The sequence below is a fragment of the Anomalospiza imberbis genome, chromosome 1 (assembly GCF_031753505.1).
Source record: "Anomalospiza imberbis isolate Cuckoo-Finch-1a 21T00152 chromosome 1, ASM3175350v1, whole genome shotgun sequence".
In the NCBI taxonomy this organism is placed as follows: domain Eukaryota; kingdom Metazoa; phylum Chordata; class Aves; order Passeriformes; family Viduidae; genus Anomalospiza; species Anomalospiza imberbis.
Window position 1 is genome coordinate 151,286,437 of NC_089681.1, and position 17,298 is coordinate 151,303,734.

The following is a 17,298-nucleotide window of genomic DNA, read 5'->3' on the forward strand; positions in this document are numbered from 1 at the left end:
TCTGTGCCAGTCTGTCCCCGAGTGTTCCTGTCTGTCCCAGTCTGTCCCTGGGTGTCCCTGTCTGTCCCTGTGTCCCTGTCTGTCCCAGTCTGTCCCTGGGTGTCCCTGTGTCCCTGGGTGTTCCTGTCTGTCCCTGGCTGTCCCTGTGTGCAGGGAGGGGCAGAGCAGGGCCAGGCTGTGCTCCAGGGCCCAGCGATGGCACCAGAGCCACTGGCAGGGACTGATCCCAGGAATTTCCCCGGCACAGGAGGCAGAACTTCTGCCCTGGGCAGTGCCCAGCCCTGAGCAGAGACCAGAGAGGCTGTGGGGTCTCCTCCCTGGGGATATTCCAGAACTGTCAGGATGTAATCCTGAGCCCTGCGCTCTGGGATGGCCCTGCTGGAGCCACCACCCCTGTGGTCCCTTCCATTCAGGAATTCTGGGATTCCGTATCCTGCGGGGAAGCGCCGCTGCGGTGGAACCCCGGGGGGGGTTTCCTGCCACTCCGATCAGCATCAGCCCCTTCCCGGTGACTGACAGCTGTCAATCACTGCGGGGGCTGCCGGCCGGCGGGGGCCGCTGTGGCGGCGGCGGCGGAAGCGGAGGAGGAAGAGGAAGCGGCGCTTCTTGGCGGCAAGGAAAGGCGGCGGCGAGGCAGGGCAGGAGCGGCGGCGAGCAAGGGCCGGTCCGAGCGGAGAGCTCCAGCTCCGGTGCGGGGGGCACGGGGAAGAGCGGGCCGGCCTCGCCCCGGTGTGCGGCGGCCGGAGCGAGGCTCTCCTGCCCCGCTGTCGCCCTTTGCCGGTCCCGGTGCCGCAGCCCGTCCCTGCGCTCCGTCTCTCCCGGTGCGGGGATGGAGCTGGCGGGCGGCAGCACCATCTCGCTGTGGACGGTGGTGGCGGCCGTGCAGGCGCTGGAGCGCAGCGTGGCCGCACACGCGTCCCGCCTCTTCAGCCTGGAGCACCGGGCCGGGAACAGCGAGAAGAAGCACCTGGACTGCGAGAAAATGGTCGGGGAGTTCGGGAACCAGCTGGAGAGCAAGTGCGCGGCGCTGGGCACCCTCATCCAGGAGTACGGGCGGCTCCAGCGGCGCCTGGAGAACATGGAGAACCTGCTGAAGAACAGGAATCTCTGGATCCTGAAGCTGCCCCCCGGGGTGGAGGTCCCCAAGGTAACGGATGGGTCTTTAAGGGGCCTGGGGGGGACAGGGACAGCGCAGAGGTTCCTCTGCTCCTCGCCTCTCCCAGTAGCCTTCCACCATGGAAATCATTCCACGGTCTCTGCCCAGATTTCTTCTGTCGCCTGCCATGCCAAGGCACGAAGCAGGAAGTGATTGCTCCTGCGTATTGTTATATTCAGCTGGTTTTCCCCACAAAAGGATGGGCTGTCACGTTTTTACCAACAGCGGGAAGTTCTTCCCCACTCTGAGGTCCCCAATGGGATCGGGCTCCAGGGGGAAGTAAGAATATTGTGGAATACGCAGTTCATCTCCCAAAGTTTAGCAAAGATCCAAACTGTTACTCTCAGTGTCCAGAGGATGCCCCAAGGCAGGAATTTTCTTTCCCTGACACCTGGTAGCAGGGATAAGTAGGGAGTAGGATTCTCTGTGTCCCAGGAGCGGTGCTGACTGTCACTTTTGGGATTGCAGGCCTCAGCTGTGGCGTTGGAAAACGATGCCACCGGCTTTTCCACTCAGGAGTGGGAGAACCTGGAGGAGTGGCAGAGGGAGCTGTATGGAAAGGTGCTGACAGGGAAGAGAGAAGCCCTGGTCCAGCTGGGTGAGTGTTGCTGTTGGGTCAGTTATCAGCACTTTCTGGTTAGGGAATCTTTCCCAGTCGTGGGAAGCAGATTTGTGGGAACACAGTGAGACCACTGCCTGTTTTTGAGGACTCTCCGTGCTGCCCAGCCGTGTGTTGTAGCTGCTGGAGCTGGTTTGGGGAGCGCAGCTGGGTGTGTTCCTCCCTGTGCATGCAGCACAGAAACATTCATTCCTTTCTCTGTTCCTTGTCAGACGATGTCATCTCCGAACCTGCCCTCCTGTCCCGGCTCCAGGGAGGAGAAGCGCCCTGCAGTGAGGAGGAGGCAGCTCCTGGAGAGATCCCAGCAGAACCAGGTGCAGGCCAGGGATGAATCAAAGCTTTAATCCTGAGGGTGAGGGTCGTGTGGTGCTGTCACCAGAGGCTGGCACAAGGTGATGGTCCTGGTTGCACAGAGGGAACTTCTTGGATCTCAAAAGGAGCAGCTTCAGGGGGAGTAACAGAGAGTGATAAAAAATGTATCAGGTTTGATTTTTAGGATTACAACTGAGGAGGAAATTTTTGGCTGTGAGGATGGTGAGGCCCTGGCACAGATTGCCCTATGGTTGCCCCTGGATCCCTGGAAATGTCCAAGGCCAGGTTGGACAGGGCTTGGAGCAATCTGGGACAGGGGAAGGTGTCCCTGTCCATGGCAGGGGGTGGAACAAGATTAACCCAAACCCTCCTGGGTTTCTGTGATCTGATTCCATGATTTCTGACATTGGCAGAGGCTCTGCTGTTTGACCTCAATGTGAGCAGCTGGGACAGCAGAGAAGCGCAGGAAAACCAGGAGGGAAGAGCAGGGCTGGCTGAACCTGGCCATGGTGAGTGGTGTGGAAGGGCCTGGGCTCGAGGGTGTGGAGAACCCTCTGGAACTGGGGGGAACAGGGGGAACCACTTCCCTGCAGGGCAGAGCAGAGCTCCCAGGAGCAGGAATGGAAGGTGCTGGGCAGGCTGTGTGTGGCAACAGCATGGGCGGGTGGGCACAAACTTCTGGGGTAGCAAGAGAGCAGTCCAGTGGGGCTGTGATAACCAGTAAAGGAGCTTGCTCTTTTCCTCAGCAGACTGCAGCATTCCAGAGCCAAGCTTTGCTGTCACCGTGAAGCAGGAAGAGGAGGAAGAGCCGTATGCAAAGGAGCAGGGAGCCATGGAGGGCGTGGAGTTCTCTGAGCTGGGCGTGGGTGAGTTCTGAGCGATCCCACAGCATCCCGTGCTGCTGGGGGATGTGGGGATCGCTGACATTCCTGCTGTGGGACAGTGTGCTGAGATGTGGGGGCTGAGGGGAGGCAGCGGGGAGAGAACAGGAGCCATGCTGAGGTGGGGAGTGGGCAGGAAGCCTGGGGAGAGTTTTATTTTTGGGAAGGTGAAAGTGCTGGGAGGATGAGGCACTGCAGGTGAGGATTCTGGTGTACCCGGAATGAATCCCTCAGAATATGAGGAATCATTAAGTTGAGAACAACTCAGGACCAGGGAGCTTGTTTCTGTCTATTTGAAAAATGCTGGTTAAATTTGCAGCAGTAAAGACTTGATTTTTAATAAAAATAACATTAAGTCTGTGAAGTTCTAAATGCTTTCTTTCAATCTTTTTTATTTTTCAAATCATTTTACCTGCTGTAAAATGGTAGTTTGTAGTATTGTACCTTATGGATGGAGAGGCAGAAGTTGACCTCAAATCAAAAAAAAAAACCCATAATGTTAAATTGTTTTTAATTGTTTTTTCAATACTGTGGTGGAACCTGAACAGGAGAATAGTTCTCCATGTGTGTATCCAAGATCCAAACAGGCCTGAAGTGAAAAAATGTCTAAAAATAGGGTGTAAATAAGCTCACAATAAAATTCTCACCCAGATCACGTCAATCCTGCAGCCAGCAAAACATTTTCAGTGTTGTGGTCATGATGGGTTGAGTCCGGGAAGAGAAAAAAATGTTGAGTTTGTGGTTTCTTTTGAGGGTTTTTTATTTCTTGGTGCACTTCACTTGTGTTTTGACAGCAGCTGTTTGTTCTGGAACACGAGTTCAGGGGGTTGTTGCCCTCCAGAGTCCCCGTGAGTGCTGTCACAGGAGTGGTAGAATATTGCGATTTATAGGGAAATTTAGACCCAAATATGGAGGGTGGAGAGAATTTGAAAATAAACAGAATTAACAAATCAAATCACCTAAATAATAACGACCTCATTATTGTTTAGGTCACACGGAAATCAGTTTCCCGTGGAAAAGTTTATGCTTTCTGGTTCAGCATAAAATTTGAGGTTTCCGTCAAAATGCTCAGTTTTGAAGAGTATTCTTAGCTTGCTCTTATCCAAGAATCCATGGGTTCTCTGGACTGTCAGATGATTTGAATGGAGTTTTTTCCTCCCGAGGAAATACATGAAATCAACAGTTCATCTTGTATCAAAATGTCATGGTGACATCAAACCTCTTGACTCGATGGTGTCATGACAATGGAACTGTTGGAGTTCCTGCAGCATTTCATCTCCTGTGGATTTAAGCATTGGAGACAGAAACCAACTTCCAGTCACAATCTGCTTGGTCAGATTTCACTCAGGAGCAAATGAGTTTGGAACTCTCCTTAAAATTTTGGTTGGTTTGCTGCTTTAGTACAAAAAGAGGGAAAATTACACTCTGTGTTTTGGTCCAGTTTGAACTTGGATTAAAACATTTCATAGCTTCATTTTTAGAAATATCCTTAGCGCCCTGAATTGCAGGATAATATTGAGGCAAAGGCTTTCTGCTGGCAGAGGGCTGGGTAAGGTGGGTTATTGGGAAGGAATTCCTGGCTGAGGGTGGGCAGGCCCTGGCACAGGGTGCCCAGAGAAGCTGTGGCTGCCCCTGGATCCCTGGAAGTGTTCAAGAAAAAGTTGGACAGGGTTTGGAGCAACCTGGGATAGTGGGAGGTGTCCCTGCCCATGGCAGGGAGTGGCACTGGATGAGCTTTAAGGTCCCACCCAGACCATTCCAGGATTCCATAAGAGCAGGATGTATTCTGGGATAAAGAGGGGAAGTTGTGGCCTCGTGAAGCAGTGGAGGGACATTTGTGATTGCCTTGTGACCAGAATATCCTGAGTTCTGTTTGGGATCATCTCAGCAGCACTGCTGGATTATTCTACAACCTGAGGTGCCCTTTTTCGGGCTGTTTCTGTATTTTACATGCTCCATGTTTCATCACTTTTTGAAGATGTCTTTGATATCAAAGGTGATGAAATATTTTACAGTCAGTCACAGTTTCTCTGTTCCAGCCCAGATCTCCTGAATTTCAGAGACAAATACATGTATTTGTAGCAAATCTCTGAGCTATTTTGGGATTTGTGTTGTTTGAATTGCAAAATAGAATCCTGAATTCAAGACAAAATGTGAAGTGACACAGAAAGGCACTGCTTCCTCAGGACTGAGAGGAAGAATTGAGATTGTCCCTGTGCACAGGCAGAGTGATGCTTGCAGGAATCACAGAATTGTGGAATTGTTGAAGTTGGGAAAGGCTTCTGGCTATCAAGTCCAACCATTTCCCAGCACTGCCAAGGCACCACTAACCCATGTCCCCAGGTGCCACATTCACTCGACTTTTCAGTCTCTTCAGGGATGGGGACTCCACCACTGGCCTGGGCAGCTGTGCCAGGGCTGGCCAGCCCTTTCCAGGAAGGAATTTTCCCAGTATCCCACCTAAATGGATATGGTCCACAAACTCTCACAGCTCTGAAGGAATCCACAAGTGCCTCATGGCTCTGAGAGGATCCTGGATCCCTCACAGCTCTGAGGGGACTCCAGTCCCTCACAGTTCTGAGAGGATCCTGATCCTTCAGTGCTGTGAGGGGACCCTGTTCCCTCATGGCTCTGAGAGGATCCCTGATCCCTCGTGGCTCTGAGGACCTTGTTCCGTCATGGCTCTGGATGGAACCCTGATTCCCTCACTGCTCTGAGGGAATTGGCCCTCATGAATCAGAGAGGACCCTGTTTCCTTCATGGCTCTGGGTGAACCCTGACCCCTCATGGCTCTGGGTGGAACCCCCAATCCCTCACAGCTCTGAGGGGAATCCTGTTCCCTCATGCCTCTGGGTGGACCCCAATCCCTCACGGCTCTGAGGGGGGATCCTGTTCCCTCATGGCTCCAGGTGGACCCCAATCCCTCACAGCTCTTAGGATCCTGTTGCCTCACGGCTCTGGGCTGAACCCAAATCTACCATTGTTCTGAGGGGGGAATCCTGTTCCCTCATGGCTCTGGATGGAACCCCCAATCCCTCATGGCTCTGGATGGAACCCCCAATCTCTCATGGCTCTGAGTGGAACCCCCAATCTCTCACAGCTCTGAGGGGGATCCTGTTCCCTCATGGCTCTGAGTGGAACCCCCAGTCCCTCATGGCTCTGGGTGGAACCCCCAATCCCTCATGGCTCTGAGGGGAATCCTGTTCCCTCATGGCTCTGGGTGGAACCCCCAATCCCTCATGGCTCTGGGTGGAACCCCCAATCCCTCATGGCTCTGAGGGGAATCCTGTTCCCTCATGCCTCTGGGTGGAACCCCCAATCCCTCATGGCTCTGAGGGGAATCCTGTTCCCTCATGCCTCTGGGTGGAACCCCCAATCCCTCATGGCTCTGGGTGGAACCCCCAATCCCTCATGGCTCTGAGAGGGATCCTGTTCCCTCATGCCTCTGGGTGAAACCCCCAGTCCTTCATGGCTCTGAGAGGGATCCTGTTCCCTCATGGCTCTGAGTGGAACCCCCAATCCCTCATGGCTCTGGGTGGAACCCCCAATCCCTCATGGCTCTGGGTGGAACCCCCAATCCCTCATGGCTCTGAGAGGGATCCTGTTCCCTCATGGCTCTGAGTGGAACTCCCAATCCCTCATGGCTCTGAGTGGAACCCCCAATCCCTCATGGCTCTGGGTGGAACCCCCAGTCTCTCACAGCTCTGAGGGGGATCCTGTTCCCTCATGGCTCTGGGTGGAACTCCCAATCCCTCATGGCTCTGGGTGGACCCCAATCCCTCATGGCTCTGGGTGGAACCCCCAATCCCTCATGGCTCTGGGTGGACCCCAATCCCTCATGGCTCTGGGTGGACCCCAATCCCTCATGGCTCCGGGTGGACCTAGATCCCTCACAGCTCTGAGGGGGACCCTGTTCCCTCACGGAGTGCTGTGGACAAGGTGCAGGTGCGCGTGTGGCCAGGATGCAGCAAGGGTGGCCGGGGTCACGGTGGGTGGCAAAGAAGCCCCATGGTGGCCCCGGCCGCCCCTCACCCGCCATTCCCCACAGGGCCGGACGCTGCTGGACACAAGGCCCAGGCCCCGGCGGAGGGCGGGAACCGGGATGTGAGAGGGAATCCCGCAGAGACCGGCTCCGGTGAGTGGTGTCAGGGCCCGTGGTGGGAGCGGGACATGGGACACAGAGCACCTGCCAGGATTTGGGGACATCTGGGCTGTGGGTGGTGTTTTGGCCCAGAGAAAAGGGGGCTCAGGGGGGACCTTGTGGCTCTGCACAGCTCCTGACAGGAGGGGACAGCCGGGGGGTCGGGCTGTGCTCCAGGGAACAGGGACAGGAGGAGAGGGAACGGCCTCAGGCTGGGCCAGGGGAGGTTTCATTGGATATTGGGAAAATTCTTTCCCCAAAAAGTCTGTCCAGCCCTGGCCCTGCTGCCCAGGGCAGTGGTGGAGTCCCCATTGCTGGAGGGCTTTAAAATCCCTGTGGATGTGGCACTTGGGGACGTGGGTTAGTGGTGGCCTTGGCAGTGCTGGGGGAATGGTTGGACTCAATGGCCTCAAAGGTTTTTCCCAACCTCAGCAATTCCACAATTCTGTGACCAGCATCTCTCCAAGGCACTTGCTGTGCTGAGTTTGGTCTTCCAACTGCTTCTGTCAGGCATTCTATCCCCACCCACCTTTCCAGGATGTTCCATGACACCTTTCTTTTCCCTCTCCTAGAAAACCCACCAGTCCCCTCTGCCAAGTCTGCACTGTAAAGGTGCAGAGCACTGGCCCATCTGCTTCATCTGCTTTTCATTATTTGCTCTACAGACTTTTATTTTTTCTGTAAGTTTCATTACTTGAGTGAGTTTCTCTAAGAACTCTGTTCTCATGAATGTTTCTCTGATGGGTGAGAAGTGGTGTGTGACTGAGAAGGATTGAAAAGAAACAACAGAACTCTGGCAGCACCAAGAGAGAAACAAAACTCAAGGACGAGAATTCAAATGGCTCTGGCCTCTCCTGGGGCCACGGAGAACGTGTTTTCACTTGCATGAAAAATTTGTGCATTTCTCAGGCACCAACACTTCAGGTCTGTTCAAGAGGCCTTGGTCAGCAGGAAGTGGAACTGGAGCGAGGTTTTCTCTGCAATGCGAGCTAGAACAGAGCAGATCTGCCTGGGCTGGGCTGACAATTGGAATTAATTTTGTATGGTGTTGAAATAACACTGGTTCCTGTTAACAGAAGACAGCATAATCCAGATTAAGCAAGAGGAAGAGTTGTGCGCTGCAGATCGGGAGGAGGCGGCTGCAGAAGCTCCTGGAGAGCCCTGCCCAGGTGACTAACTGCATACCTCAGAGGGAAAATGAAACACAGGGATTAAATTCCAGGTTGTGTGCTTAAATTCCCCACCTCTGCTCATGCATTCCAAATCTTTAAGAAGTTCTGAGCAGACTTGCCTGCAGATCCAACAGGCAAGGGCTGGTGTTGCCCCTTTCCCTTCTCACTGACATTTTGGAGTTTGTGGCTGCATGGGTGGTTTTTATCCAAGTGTGGATCTCCCTAAATTCCTTCAGGTTGCCTTTTCCCTGCTCCCTTCCCTTCTGGGGTTTTCCTGGGTAAGGAGCACACGGACTCCTCTGAAAGGCTGCAGAGCCCCGGGCCCTGTTCTTTGCCGGCTCACTTGGAACCTCTTTGTTTTACAAATGAGCTGCTCTGCTTTGCAGATTTCCCTCACTCTTTACAAAGGTAGTAGTGCTGCCTGTTGGCTCCACTACAACTGTACTTGGCTTCCTGTGTTTGTAGCCAGCTGGGACTTTTAGACCTTTCCAAAGGTTTCCTTAAGAAACTGGGCTTAGGGGAGCTTGGCTTGGGGTAACAACCTCCAAACAAAGCCCGGACCAGAGCAGGTTTTCAGCCTCGTGAAATCCTGAGTTTAGGCAGGTATGATACACTTCTCCTGGACTTCCTCCCTTAGCAGAGCAAGGATTTTACGAGCCTGAGGCATCCAGTCAGACCAGGAAAGGCAGCGAGGTGGATGCCAGGGAGCTGCCAGGCACAGAGGGTGAGGACCTCCAGAGAGATCCTGCCACAGGTGAGGATCTGCCAAAAACTCCCCTGCAGGAATTACCCCTTAATGGCTCTTCCTGTCATGCCTTCCCTGCTGCTTTGTTACCGTTGTGCATTCCCAAATTATCCAGCTTTGTGTCTTTCCCCTGGTGTTTCTCAGTTGTGTAAATTCTCCCCAATGAACAGGATTTCAGATTTATGCAAGGGATGTTTCATCGTGGATTAAACAAGAGGAGGAGCCACCCTGCTCTGAACACCAGGACTTGGAGAAAGAGGAAATCTCTGCAGATCCAAGTACAGGTCAGTAATAGATTTCAGCTGGGATTCTGGGGACAGTAAATTCAGTTTAGAGTATTTTTAATACTGTATGAAATGTCACAACCTTACAGTGTTAACCATGAGAGAACTGGGACAAACCTCAGTCTGCTGCTTAATATTTGGTCACAAAGATTTTGGGTTCTGTCAGCTCTTCAGGCTCCTTCCCTCTTGAGCCAACCAAAAGCTGTCAGAGGCACTGGCTTGGGCTTGTGTTGAGGCAAGCCCAGAGCTGTATGGATTGAGTTTGTCCTGCTTTTGTCTGGATAAAAACCTGGTTGAGGGCTGGGCCCACAAAGTGCTGGACAAGGGAGTGACATCAGCTGGTGGCCAGTCACCAGTGGTGTCCCCAAGGTTGGGGACATACTGGGGCCACTGTGTTTGATGTCTTTATCAGCGATGTGGATGAGCGGATGGAGGGCACCCTCAGTCCTTTTTATGGCCAGGATTCTCTGCCCTGAAGACAAATTTTCTCATTTCCCATGCTGTCAGTTCTTCCAGGCCTTTCTGGAAATGGTTTGGAGGCTTTGGGGATTTTTGGTGGTCTTGATCCCCTCCTGTCATCCATTCCCACTTCTTGACCTCATTCCCGCCTTTGCTCTGTGTTGTGCATGTCTGTCCCAGAAATTGCTGCCTTATCTCCATATGGCACCCCTTCTCCAGCCAAATCTTGTTATTTCTCATGGCTCCATGGCCATCCAGTTATCAGTGTTTGGGACACACATTCCTTTATTTTCTGGGAATTGGGAGCTCAGTGGGTCTCACTTTGGACCTCAGTTTATAGGGTCGCAAGAGAGTGGGCTTAATCAGTGATTTTCCATCCTGGCTGCAATTCAAGTCAGTGAGTTTCTTTGAAAGTTCATAACAAAAATGTTACTCCACTTGGGTTGTTATTCAGGCAAGAAAAATAGGTTGTGAGGCTGTTCATTAAAAAACAAGTGCTCGTTAGACAGCACATGTTCCTGGGAGCAGAGAGTGCTTCTGATAAGCTCAGGAGGGGAGGTTTAGGTTGGATATCAGGAAAAGGTTCTTCCCCCAGAGGGTGGTTGGGCACCAAACAGGCTCCCCAGGGAATGGGCACGGCCCCTAGGCTGCCAGAGCTCAGGGAGCATTTGGGCAACACTCTCAGGCACAGGGTGGGATTGTTGGGGTGTCCTTGCAGGGCCAAGGGTTGGACTCCATCCTTGTGGGTGTCTCGCAGCTCAGGAGATCCCACAGTTCTGTGACTTTCTGGGCTAGCTCGGGGCTCTGCTTGGACTCTGCTCCTGGAGGTGCTCAGGAGAGTGTCTGGAGAGCAGCTGGGGGCATTGAGGTGGGACAGTGTCTGCTCTGTTATCTGAGTGAGAGGCTGAATCTGAGACTGCAGCAGTCATTTTTAATGTAGATTTAAAAAAATACAGTTGAAAAAAGTCCTTCTGTTTTCCTAGAAATTTTGTTTCAGTGGATGCTGGTACTTTTTTCCTCCCTCAGTATTAAAGATTTGGCTTTGGGCTGGGAGGGACATTCCTAAGGGGACTCCTGAATTAAAAATCTCTGAATTCTCTGTTTCAGACGAAAATTTGAAGAGGGACCATCCAGCAGATTGCATGGAGAGCAAGACCTGTGACTTAGAGGTACCAGGAAGGCCGGGAGAGTTGTTTCCCAAAGATCCCAGCCATGGAGTGACATGGGACAGTCAGTGGAATTCAGAAATGATGGAAACAGCCACCGTGGGGAATGGGAACAGCCTTGGAGGTGATTCTCAGTACGATTTCTTTAGCGCTCAGGAAAAGAGCCTGGAAAAGAGGCCCTGTGTGTACAAGTGTGAGAGGAACCGTCCACAGCAGGACCAACCTCTGGCACTGCAGGGAGAAGGGGAGATGTTTCCAGGCCCCACGTATGAGAGGATGTTCCCCCTGCTGCACCCACACCCAGGAGAGGTGGGAATGGGCCTTGGAGAGACAGGAATGGGTCCTGGAGCTGCTCCCACCTCCTGTGAGGGGCCAGGGCCCCTCTCCGAGTGTGGAGAGACTCCCCCAGGCACAGGCAGGCCCCGTGACCAGGACAGCCTGGGCACAGAGGAAGCTGCTGAAAACGAGGAGAGCTTCCCCACGGACACCTCGGGATCCAGCCCCTGCTGGGAGCCGCCCCTGGCCCGGGGCAGCCTTGCCCAGCAGCAGAGCCAGGGCCGGGGCAAATCCTACATTTGCAGCGACTGTGGGAAGAACTTTGTTTGCCACTCGTGGCTCGTTAGGCACCAGACAAGTCACACAGGAGAGAGGCCCTACAAGTGCTCCAAGTGTGACAAAACCTACAGGAGGAAGGATTACCTCCTGAACCACCAGCGCCGGCACACGGGAGAGAGGCTGTTCCAGTGCCCTCTCTGCAGCAAAAGATTTGTGCTCAAGAGAAGCCTGCTGAAGCATCAGGAAGGTCACATGCAGGACACCCACGTGCCGCTGGTCAGCTGGCCCTGCAGGAACATCAGGGGCTCCGTGATGCATTCCATATAGGACATCCCCCACGCCCCCTTGGTGGCTCCTCGCTGGGCCAGGGCAGCACCCCCAGCTCTGTGCCAGACCCTGATGGCAGGAGGAAGCTGTGGTGCAGCCATCCCGAGCCTCTCCCAGGAAAAAGGAGGTGGCTGGGGGTTATTTTCCATGTTAGACAGCATTCACCAGTGCCTGTGGATTTGAGGAGGTGGGGTTTGGAGGTACTGCTGGCTGTGAGTCCATGTGGGAGAGAAACCAGGTTGACGTGGAACAATTTGTGATGTGTGTTACAAAGAAGAGTTGTCTGAATAGAGAGAAATTATCCAAAATGTTATTCCAGGAGTCCGGAGTCCTTAGATTGGGCTGGGAACAAGTGAGTTAAAGGTATTAATTGTCCACTAAAGGAGTGTAAGGGTGTCAGGAAACACACACATTGGGGGAGGTGCTTTGGGAAAGGAAGTGTTGCCCCTGTGGCTGTAGGAGGAAGCCTCTTTCTTCTGTGGCAAACAGAAAGAGGCTGCAGAGCCTGGGAAGCAGCCTATTCCCACTGTTAAATCCTGGGGCTCCTCACTTCTGAACCCCAAGGGAGAATTCCTGAAGGGTGAGATCCTTCCTGGGAGCTATAGAATGGCCAGGGAGCCCAGAATATGGTTTTAATTCTGCATAGCCTTAAAGTTGTGTTGCATTTCTTTTCCCACATTGTTCACAGTCTTCTGTGTTTGTTCAGTTCCCCAAATCCTGTGAAAGCAGAACATGGAGATGCTCCAGAAACCTGGGAAACACAGAGTTAATGAGCTGCTGTGTCCCAAACACTGATAACAGGATCTGCTGGAGAGGAGGCCATGTGGAGGTAGGGCAGCTCTGCTCCTCCAGCCTCCTCCCTGGCCTCTGTGTGTCCCGCTCCCAAGAGGAAAGAAGCTCCCAAGGTTTGTAGAGGCCCGTGGTCAAAAAGGAATGACAGGTGTCAGAAGGGTCCAAAAAAGCTCACAGAGTTTTAGTAGCAAATTCCAATCTCAGCATGTGAATTGTTGTTTTTGCCCTTATCTTCTGGTAGGAAGAGAAATAAAAAGGTTGACGAAAAGAGGGAAGAGAGAGAGAGATCAGAGAGACAGAGGGGAGGACATCACCAGTCCTGGCTCTGGCATTGATCCAGCTGTGTCCAGGATCCCAGAGGTGCCCTGTGAGCCCTGGATCACCCTTTTACAGCCAAGTTTCCCACACCCTGGGGCTACTTTTTTCACTTCTGATGCAAACAAGTCAGCAGGCACAGTCCATCCCTCGGGATCCTCTTAGAAATGGGTCGGGGGGTCTCTGGTGGTTTTCATCCCCCCAGCTGATCAGCCTTTGTTGGACACTCCATGCCCCGTGCTGTGCTTATCTCCAGGAGCCAGAACTAGGGTGTTAGTCCCAAAAAAGAGCTGTCCCTGCTCCGTGTGCCCCCCTTTTCCAGCCACATCCTGTTGTTCCCCACTCCGTGTGTCACACAACAGCCCTTGGCTGGCTCCACAGCTGAGACACACCCCTTTATCTCCTGGCCTTCTACAGAATCCAAAGTGATAAACCTGGGCCTGAAAAATGACCCGCTTGGGACTCTACTTGCTTCAGCAGAACACAGGGAAAGAGTATTATTTGAGAATTTAGATAGGAAAAAGCATGGTAGAGAGAAATAAGACCCCAGAGAGGAAATGAAAGGGAGGAAAAGAGCTGAATTATTGCTGTCCGTGAAAACTGAGCAACTGCAAAAGAGTTAAGGAAGAAAAGGAGGAAGACAAGGCCAAAATTGGAAAAATCAGAGGGGCTGAAAATTTCAGAGGGTCCCCCTCCGCAGCCACACCTTATTCCAGTTTGTCCCTTGTTACCCAGCTTTGGGACACAGCGGCACTTTAGCTCCTTGGTGCCCGGGATGCTACACCCCAGGGCACTGCCTGCACGGTGTTGGGACCCACAGCTCTTACTGGGGCCAACTCAGCTGCAGCTCCAGAAATTCCCATTCCTGCCCCTGCAGGAATTTGGTACTTTAATTTTAAACCAAGGAGTGCAGGTGCTGCGTGGAGTCAGTGGCTGTAGCCTCTGGAATTCTTTTGGGGTTAAGGTCGACAGATTCCTGCTTCTCACCCAGGAGCCATAAATTAACCTGAGCAGTTTGGCACAGGGGGATTTGCTCCAGGGATTTTAACTCTTTACCCTCCGGGTCCTACACCAGCATGCTGCTATGTTAATACTGGATATTGTGCTCCCGTGTCTATTAAATTTTTTTTTTAATTGTTGACGAGAACCAGCTGGAATGTGAATGTCCAGACAATTATTCTGGCTGCATGGATAAGATTCCACTTGCTGGATGTGTGGCCGTTAAGGAAATTTCCTTGTCTGCCCATCCAGGAGCCACTGTGGAGTCACGGATGAGCATTACCTGAGCTGAGATGGGCTCCTGTGAGCCGATGGGTCCCTGTTTGATCCCACACCGCACACCACACTCACACAGGTTTGATCCCACACCACACTCCCACAGGTTTCCTCACAGACCTCATCCCAGATTTCCCATTGCAGAGCCTCGGCCAGCTGGATCCTTGCAATAATTTAATCTTGATACAACGGTAGGGTAACAGCTCAAGGGGGGTGCTTCCATGCAGGGACCCCAAACAAAGGAATTCCACACCCTCTCCGGGCTTTTCTCACCTCACAGCCTAAACAGAAAATGTGGGATGATCGCTCCTGCTGTGTCCCTGAGTGTCCCTCACTGTGCCCTTTGTTATGGAAAGCTCGGGCACTTCCCGGCCTCCGTTTCCCTCCACAGCGCTCGGGATGCTCTTGCAAATGAACCTGGGTCAGATCGAACGGGATCGCTTTTCGTGCGGCATTTCCCGCTGCATCCCCGAGCGGGGGTGTTGGAGGACGTATGGAATTACCTTTGCCCGCTTCTCGGGATCGCCCCGAGTTTCCATCCCGTCCTTCAGGGGACACAAGCGGTTCTCTAATCTGTGCACTTGTAGCAGCTGAGGCTCCAAGGAGTTAAGGCTGTGCCCCCCACACTGATAAGGAGCGGGATGGAACAGGATGTGGTTGGAAAGGAGGGCACGGCAGATTGGCCAGTGCCGTTCCACCTCCTCCTGGGGACGCGGAGACGCCACAAACACGGGACAAGGCCAGCGGGGAAGCGAGCAGGGAGATCTGCAGAGCATCGAGATCACCAGAGGCCCTCAAAGCCCCCCCGACCCAATTCCAGAAAGGTCCAGCAGCAGGATTGCGCACACTCCCTCATTTGCATGGGAAGTGGGAAACCTGATACCGGGCCGGGGAAAATTTACCCATGAGAAGGTGCCGCACGGCATCCTCGGGACCCTGCACACCGCGGACACCCGGATCGGCGCTGGAGCCAGGGCTGGTGATGTTCCCTGACCTCTCCCCTCCTTCCTTTTTAATTTACTAGTAGAAGATAAGGTGCTTACTCATCGCACTTTCCATGCCAAGTGTATAATTTACTAATCAAACTTGGTAGCTCTTTCGGGACCCTCTTGTCGTTTGTTTGTCGTTCCCTTTGGAGCCTGGGCATCTCCACGCCTGAGGAATTTCCCTCCCTTGGAGTGGGACACGGCACTGCTCGTTAAACATCCTCCTTCCGAGACCTTTTGCTCGTGTCCAGGGTTTCTCACGGGATTATGTCGTGGTCTTGTAAGGACACGATTTATTCATTTTACTAATAAGAGTCTGGATTTGTCACCTGTCACTTTGTCGGTGGCGCCGTGGGGAAAAAAATAGAGAAACAGAGTCAGGGAAGAGCCTGTTTGGGGTCAGAGCTCCTTTTCCTTAAAGAAAACTTCCTTAAAGGACGTTTTTTGCGCGCGTGTTTCTGCTTGAGTTTTGTCCCGACGTTTGATTCGTTGGCTGGAAATTTCAGGGGATTTAATTAAAATTGTCAAGTGCCACGGGTCATTCTGCAGCGGGAGGGGAGGCGAGGAGCGAGGCTGAAGCCCGAGGAGGAACTCAGCGGCTGCCACCCCCAAATCCCAGGTTTCGAGGCATCTCCGCATTGGCAAGAAACGGGCGGGGAGGCGGGGGCCGGTCCCGGGGTCCGCCTGCGCTCCAGGCGGGGGAGGGTCCCTCCGCTCCCCCGGCCCGGGACCGCGCTCCGAGACTGCGAATCCCGCGTCCCAGCGGTACTGGAGAGGGAGGCCCGGGGCTCCGGTCCGGACCCCCGGCCGGTGCTCGGTGAGAAATCCCGGGGCTCCGGTCCCGACCCGCGGCCGGTGCTCGGTGAGAAATCCCGGGGCTCCGGTCCCGACCCGCGGCCGGTGCTCGGTAAGGGAGTCCCGGGGCTTCGGTCCCGACCCGCGGCCGGTGCTCGGTAAGGGAGTCCCGGGGCTCCGGTCCCGACCCGCGGCCGATGCTCGGTAAGGGAGTCCCGGGGCTCCGGTCCCGACCCGCGGCCGGTGCTCGGTAAGGGAGTCCCGGGGCTCCTGTCCGGACCCGCGGCCGGTGCTCGGTGACAAATCCCGGGGCTCCGGTCCCGACCCGCGGCCGATGCTCGGTAAGGGAGTCCCGGGGCTTCGGTCCCGACCCGCGGCCGGTGCTCGGTAAGGGAGTCCCGGGGCTCCGGTCCCGACCCGCGGCCGGTGCTCGGTGAGAAATCCCGGGGCTCCGGTCCCGACCCGCGGCCGGTGCTCGGTAAGGGAGTCACGGGGCTCCGGTCCCGACCCGCGGCCGGTGCTCGGTGAGAAATCCCGGGGCTCCTGTCCGGACCCGCGGCCGGTGCTCGGTGAGAAATCCCGGGGCTCCGGTCCCGACCCGCGGCCGGTGCTCGGTGAGAAATCCCGGGGCTCCGGTCCCGACCCGCGGCCGGTGCTCGGTAAGGGAGTCCCGGGGCTCCGGTCCCGACCCGCGGCCGGTGCTCGGTAAGGGAGTCCCGGGGCTCCGGTCCCGACCCGCGGCCGGTGCTCGGTAAGGGAGTCCCGGGGCTCCGGTCCCGACCCGCGGCCGGTGTTCGGTAGGGGAGTCCCGGGGCTCCGGTCCCGACCCGCGGCCGGTGCTCGGTAAGGGAGTCCCGGGGCTGCGGTCCTGACCCGCGGCCGGTGCTCGGTGAGAAATCCCGGGGCTCCGGTCCCGACCCGCGGCCGGTGCTCGGTAAGGGAGTCCCGGGGCTTCGGTCCCGACCCGCGGCCGGTGCTCGGTAAGGGAGTCCCGGGGCTCCGGTCCCGACCCGCGGCCGGTGCTCGGTAAGGGAGTCCCGGGGCTCCGGTCCCGACCCGCGGCCGGTGCTCGGTAAGGGAGTCCCGGGGCTCCGGTCCCGACCCGCGGCCGGTGCTCGGTAAGGGAGTCCCGGGGCTCCGGTCCCGACCCGCGGCCGGTGCTCGGTAAGGGAGTCCCGGGGCTCCGGTCCCGACCCGCGGCCGGTGCTCGGTAAGGGAGTCCCGGGGCTCCGGTCCCGACCCGCGGCCGGTGCTCGGTAAGGGAGTCCCGGGGCTCCGGTCCCGACCCGCGGCCGGTGCTCGGTAAGGGAGTCCCGGG

General features: G+C 55.1%; 1 protein-coding gene across 3 annotated transcripts; it reads left to right on the top strand.

Annotated features, from left to right (window-relative positions):
- The first annotated feature begins 476 nt into the window (after window positions 1-476).
- Window positions 477-12,128, top strand: LOC137464978 (zinc finger protein 282-like). 3 transcript variants are annotated; one of them, XM_068176617.1, is made up of 10 exons: window positions 620-1,147; window positions 1,625-1,754; window positions 1,988-2,089; window positions 2,501-2,596; window positions 2,834-2,953; window positions 7,017-7,103; window positions 8,186-8,278; window positions 8,922-9,035; window positions 9,197-9,310; window positions 10,877-12,128. In XM_068176617.1, the coding sequence occupies exons 1-10, from the start codon at window positions 830-832 to the stop codon at window positions 11,815-11,817; spliced, it is 2,115 nt and encodes a 704-aa protein (XP_068032718.1). In that variant the 5' UTR covers window positions 620-829; the 3' UTR covers window positions 11,818-12,128. The 3 variants fall into 3 exon arrangements, with proteins under 3 accessions (XP_068032731.1, XP_068032718.1, XP_068032727.1); XM_068176626.1 differs by having other exon boundaries at window positions 621-1,147; window positions 2,837-2,953; XM_068176630.1 differs by lacking the exon at window positions 8,922-9,035 and having other exon boundaries at window positions 477-1,147.
- The last annotated feature ends 5,170 nt before the right edge of the window (window positions 12,129-17,298 follow it).

Bases quoted from the DNA above. Each gene is read 5' to 3' on its own strand.
- LOC137464978 (XM_068176617.1), top strand. From the start codon at position 830: ATGGAGCTGGCGGGCGGCAGCACCATCTCGCTGTGGACGGTGGTGGCG. The intron at 8,279-8,921 runs GTGACTAACTGC...CTCCCTTAGCAG, and splicing joins TCCTGGAGAGCCCTGCCCAG to AGCAAGGATTTTACGAGCCT. The intron at 9,036-9,196 runs GTGAGGATCTGC...CCCAATGAACAG, and splicing joins CCAGAGAGATCCTGCCACAG to GATTTCAGATTTATGCAAGG.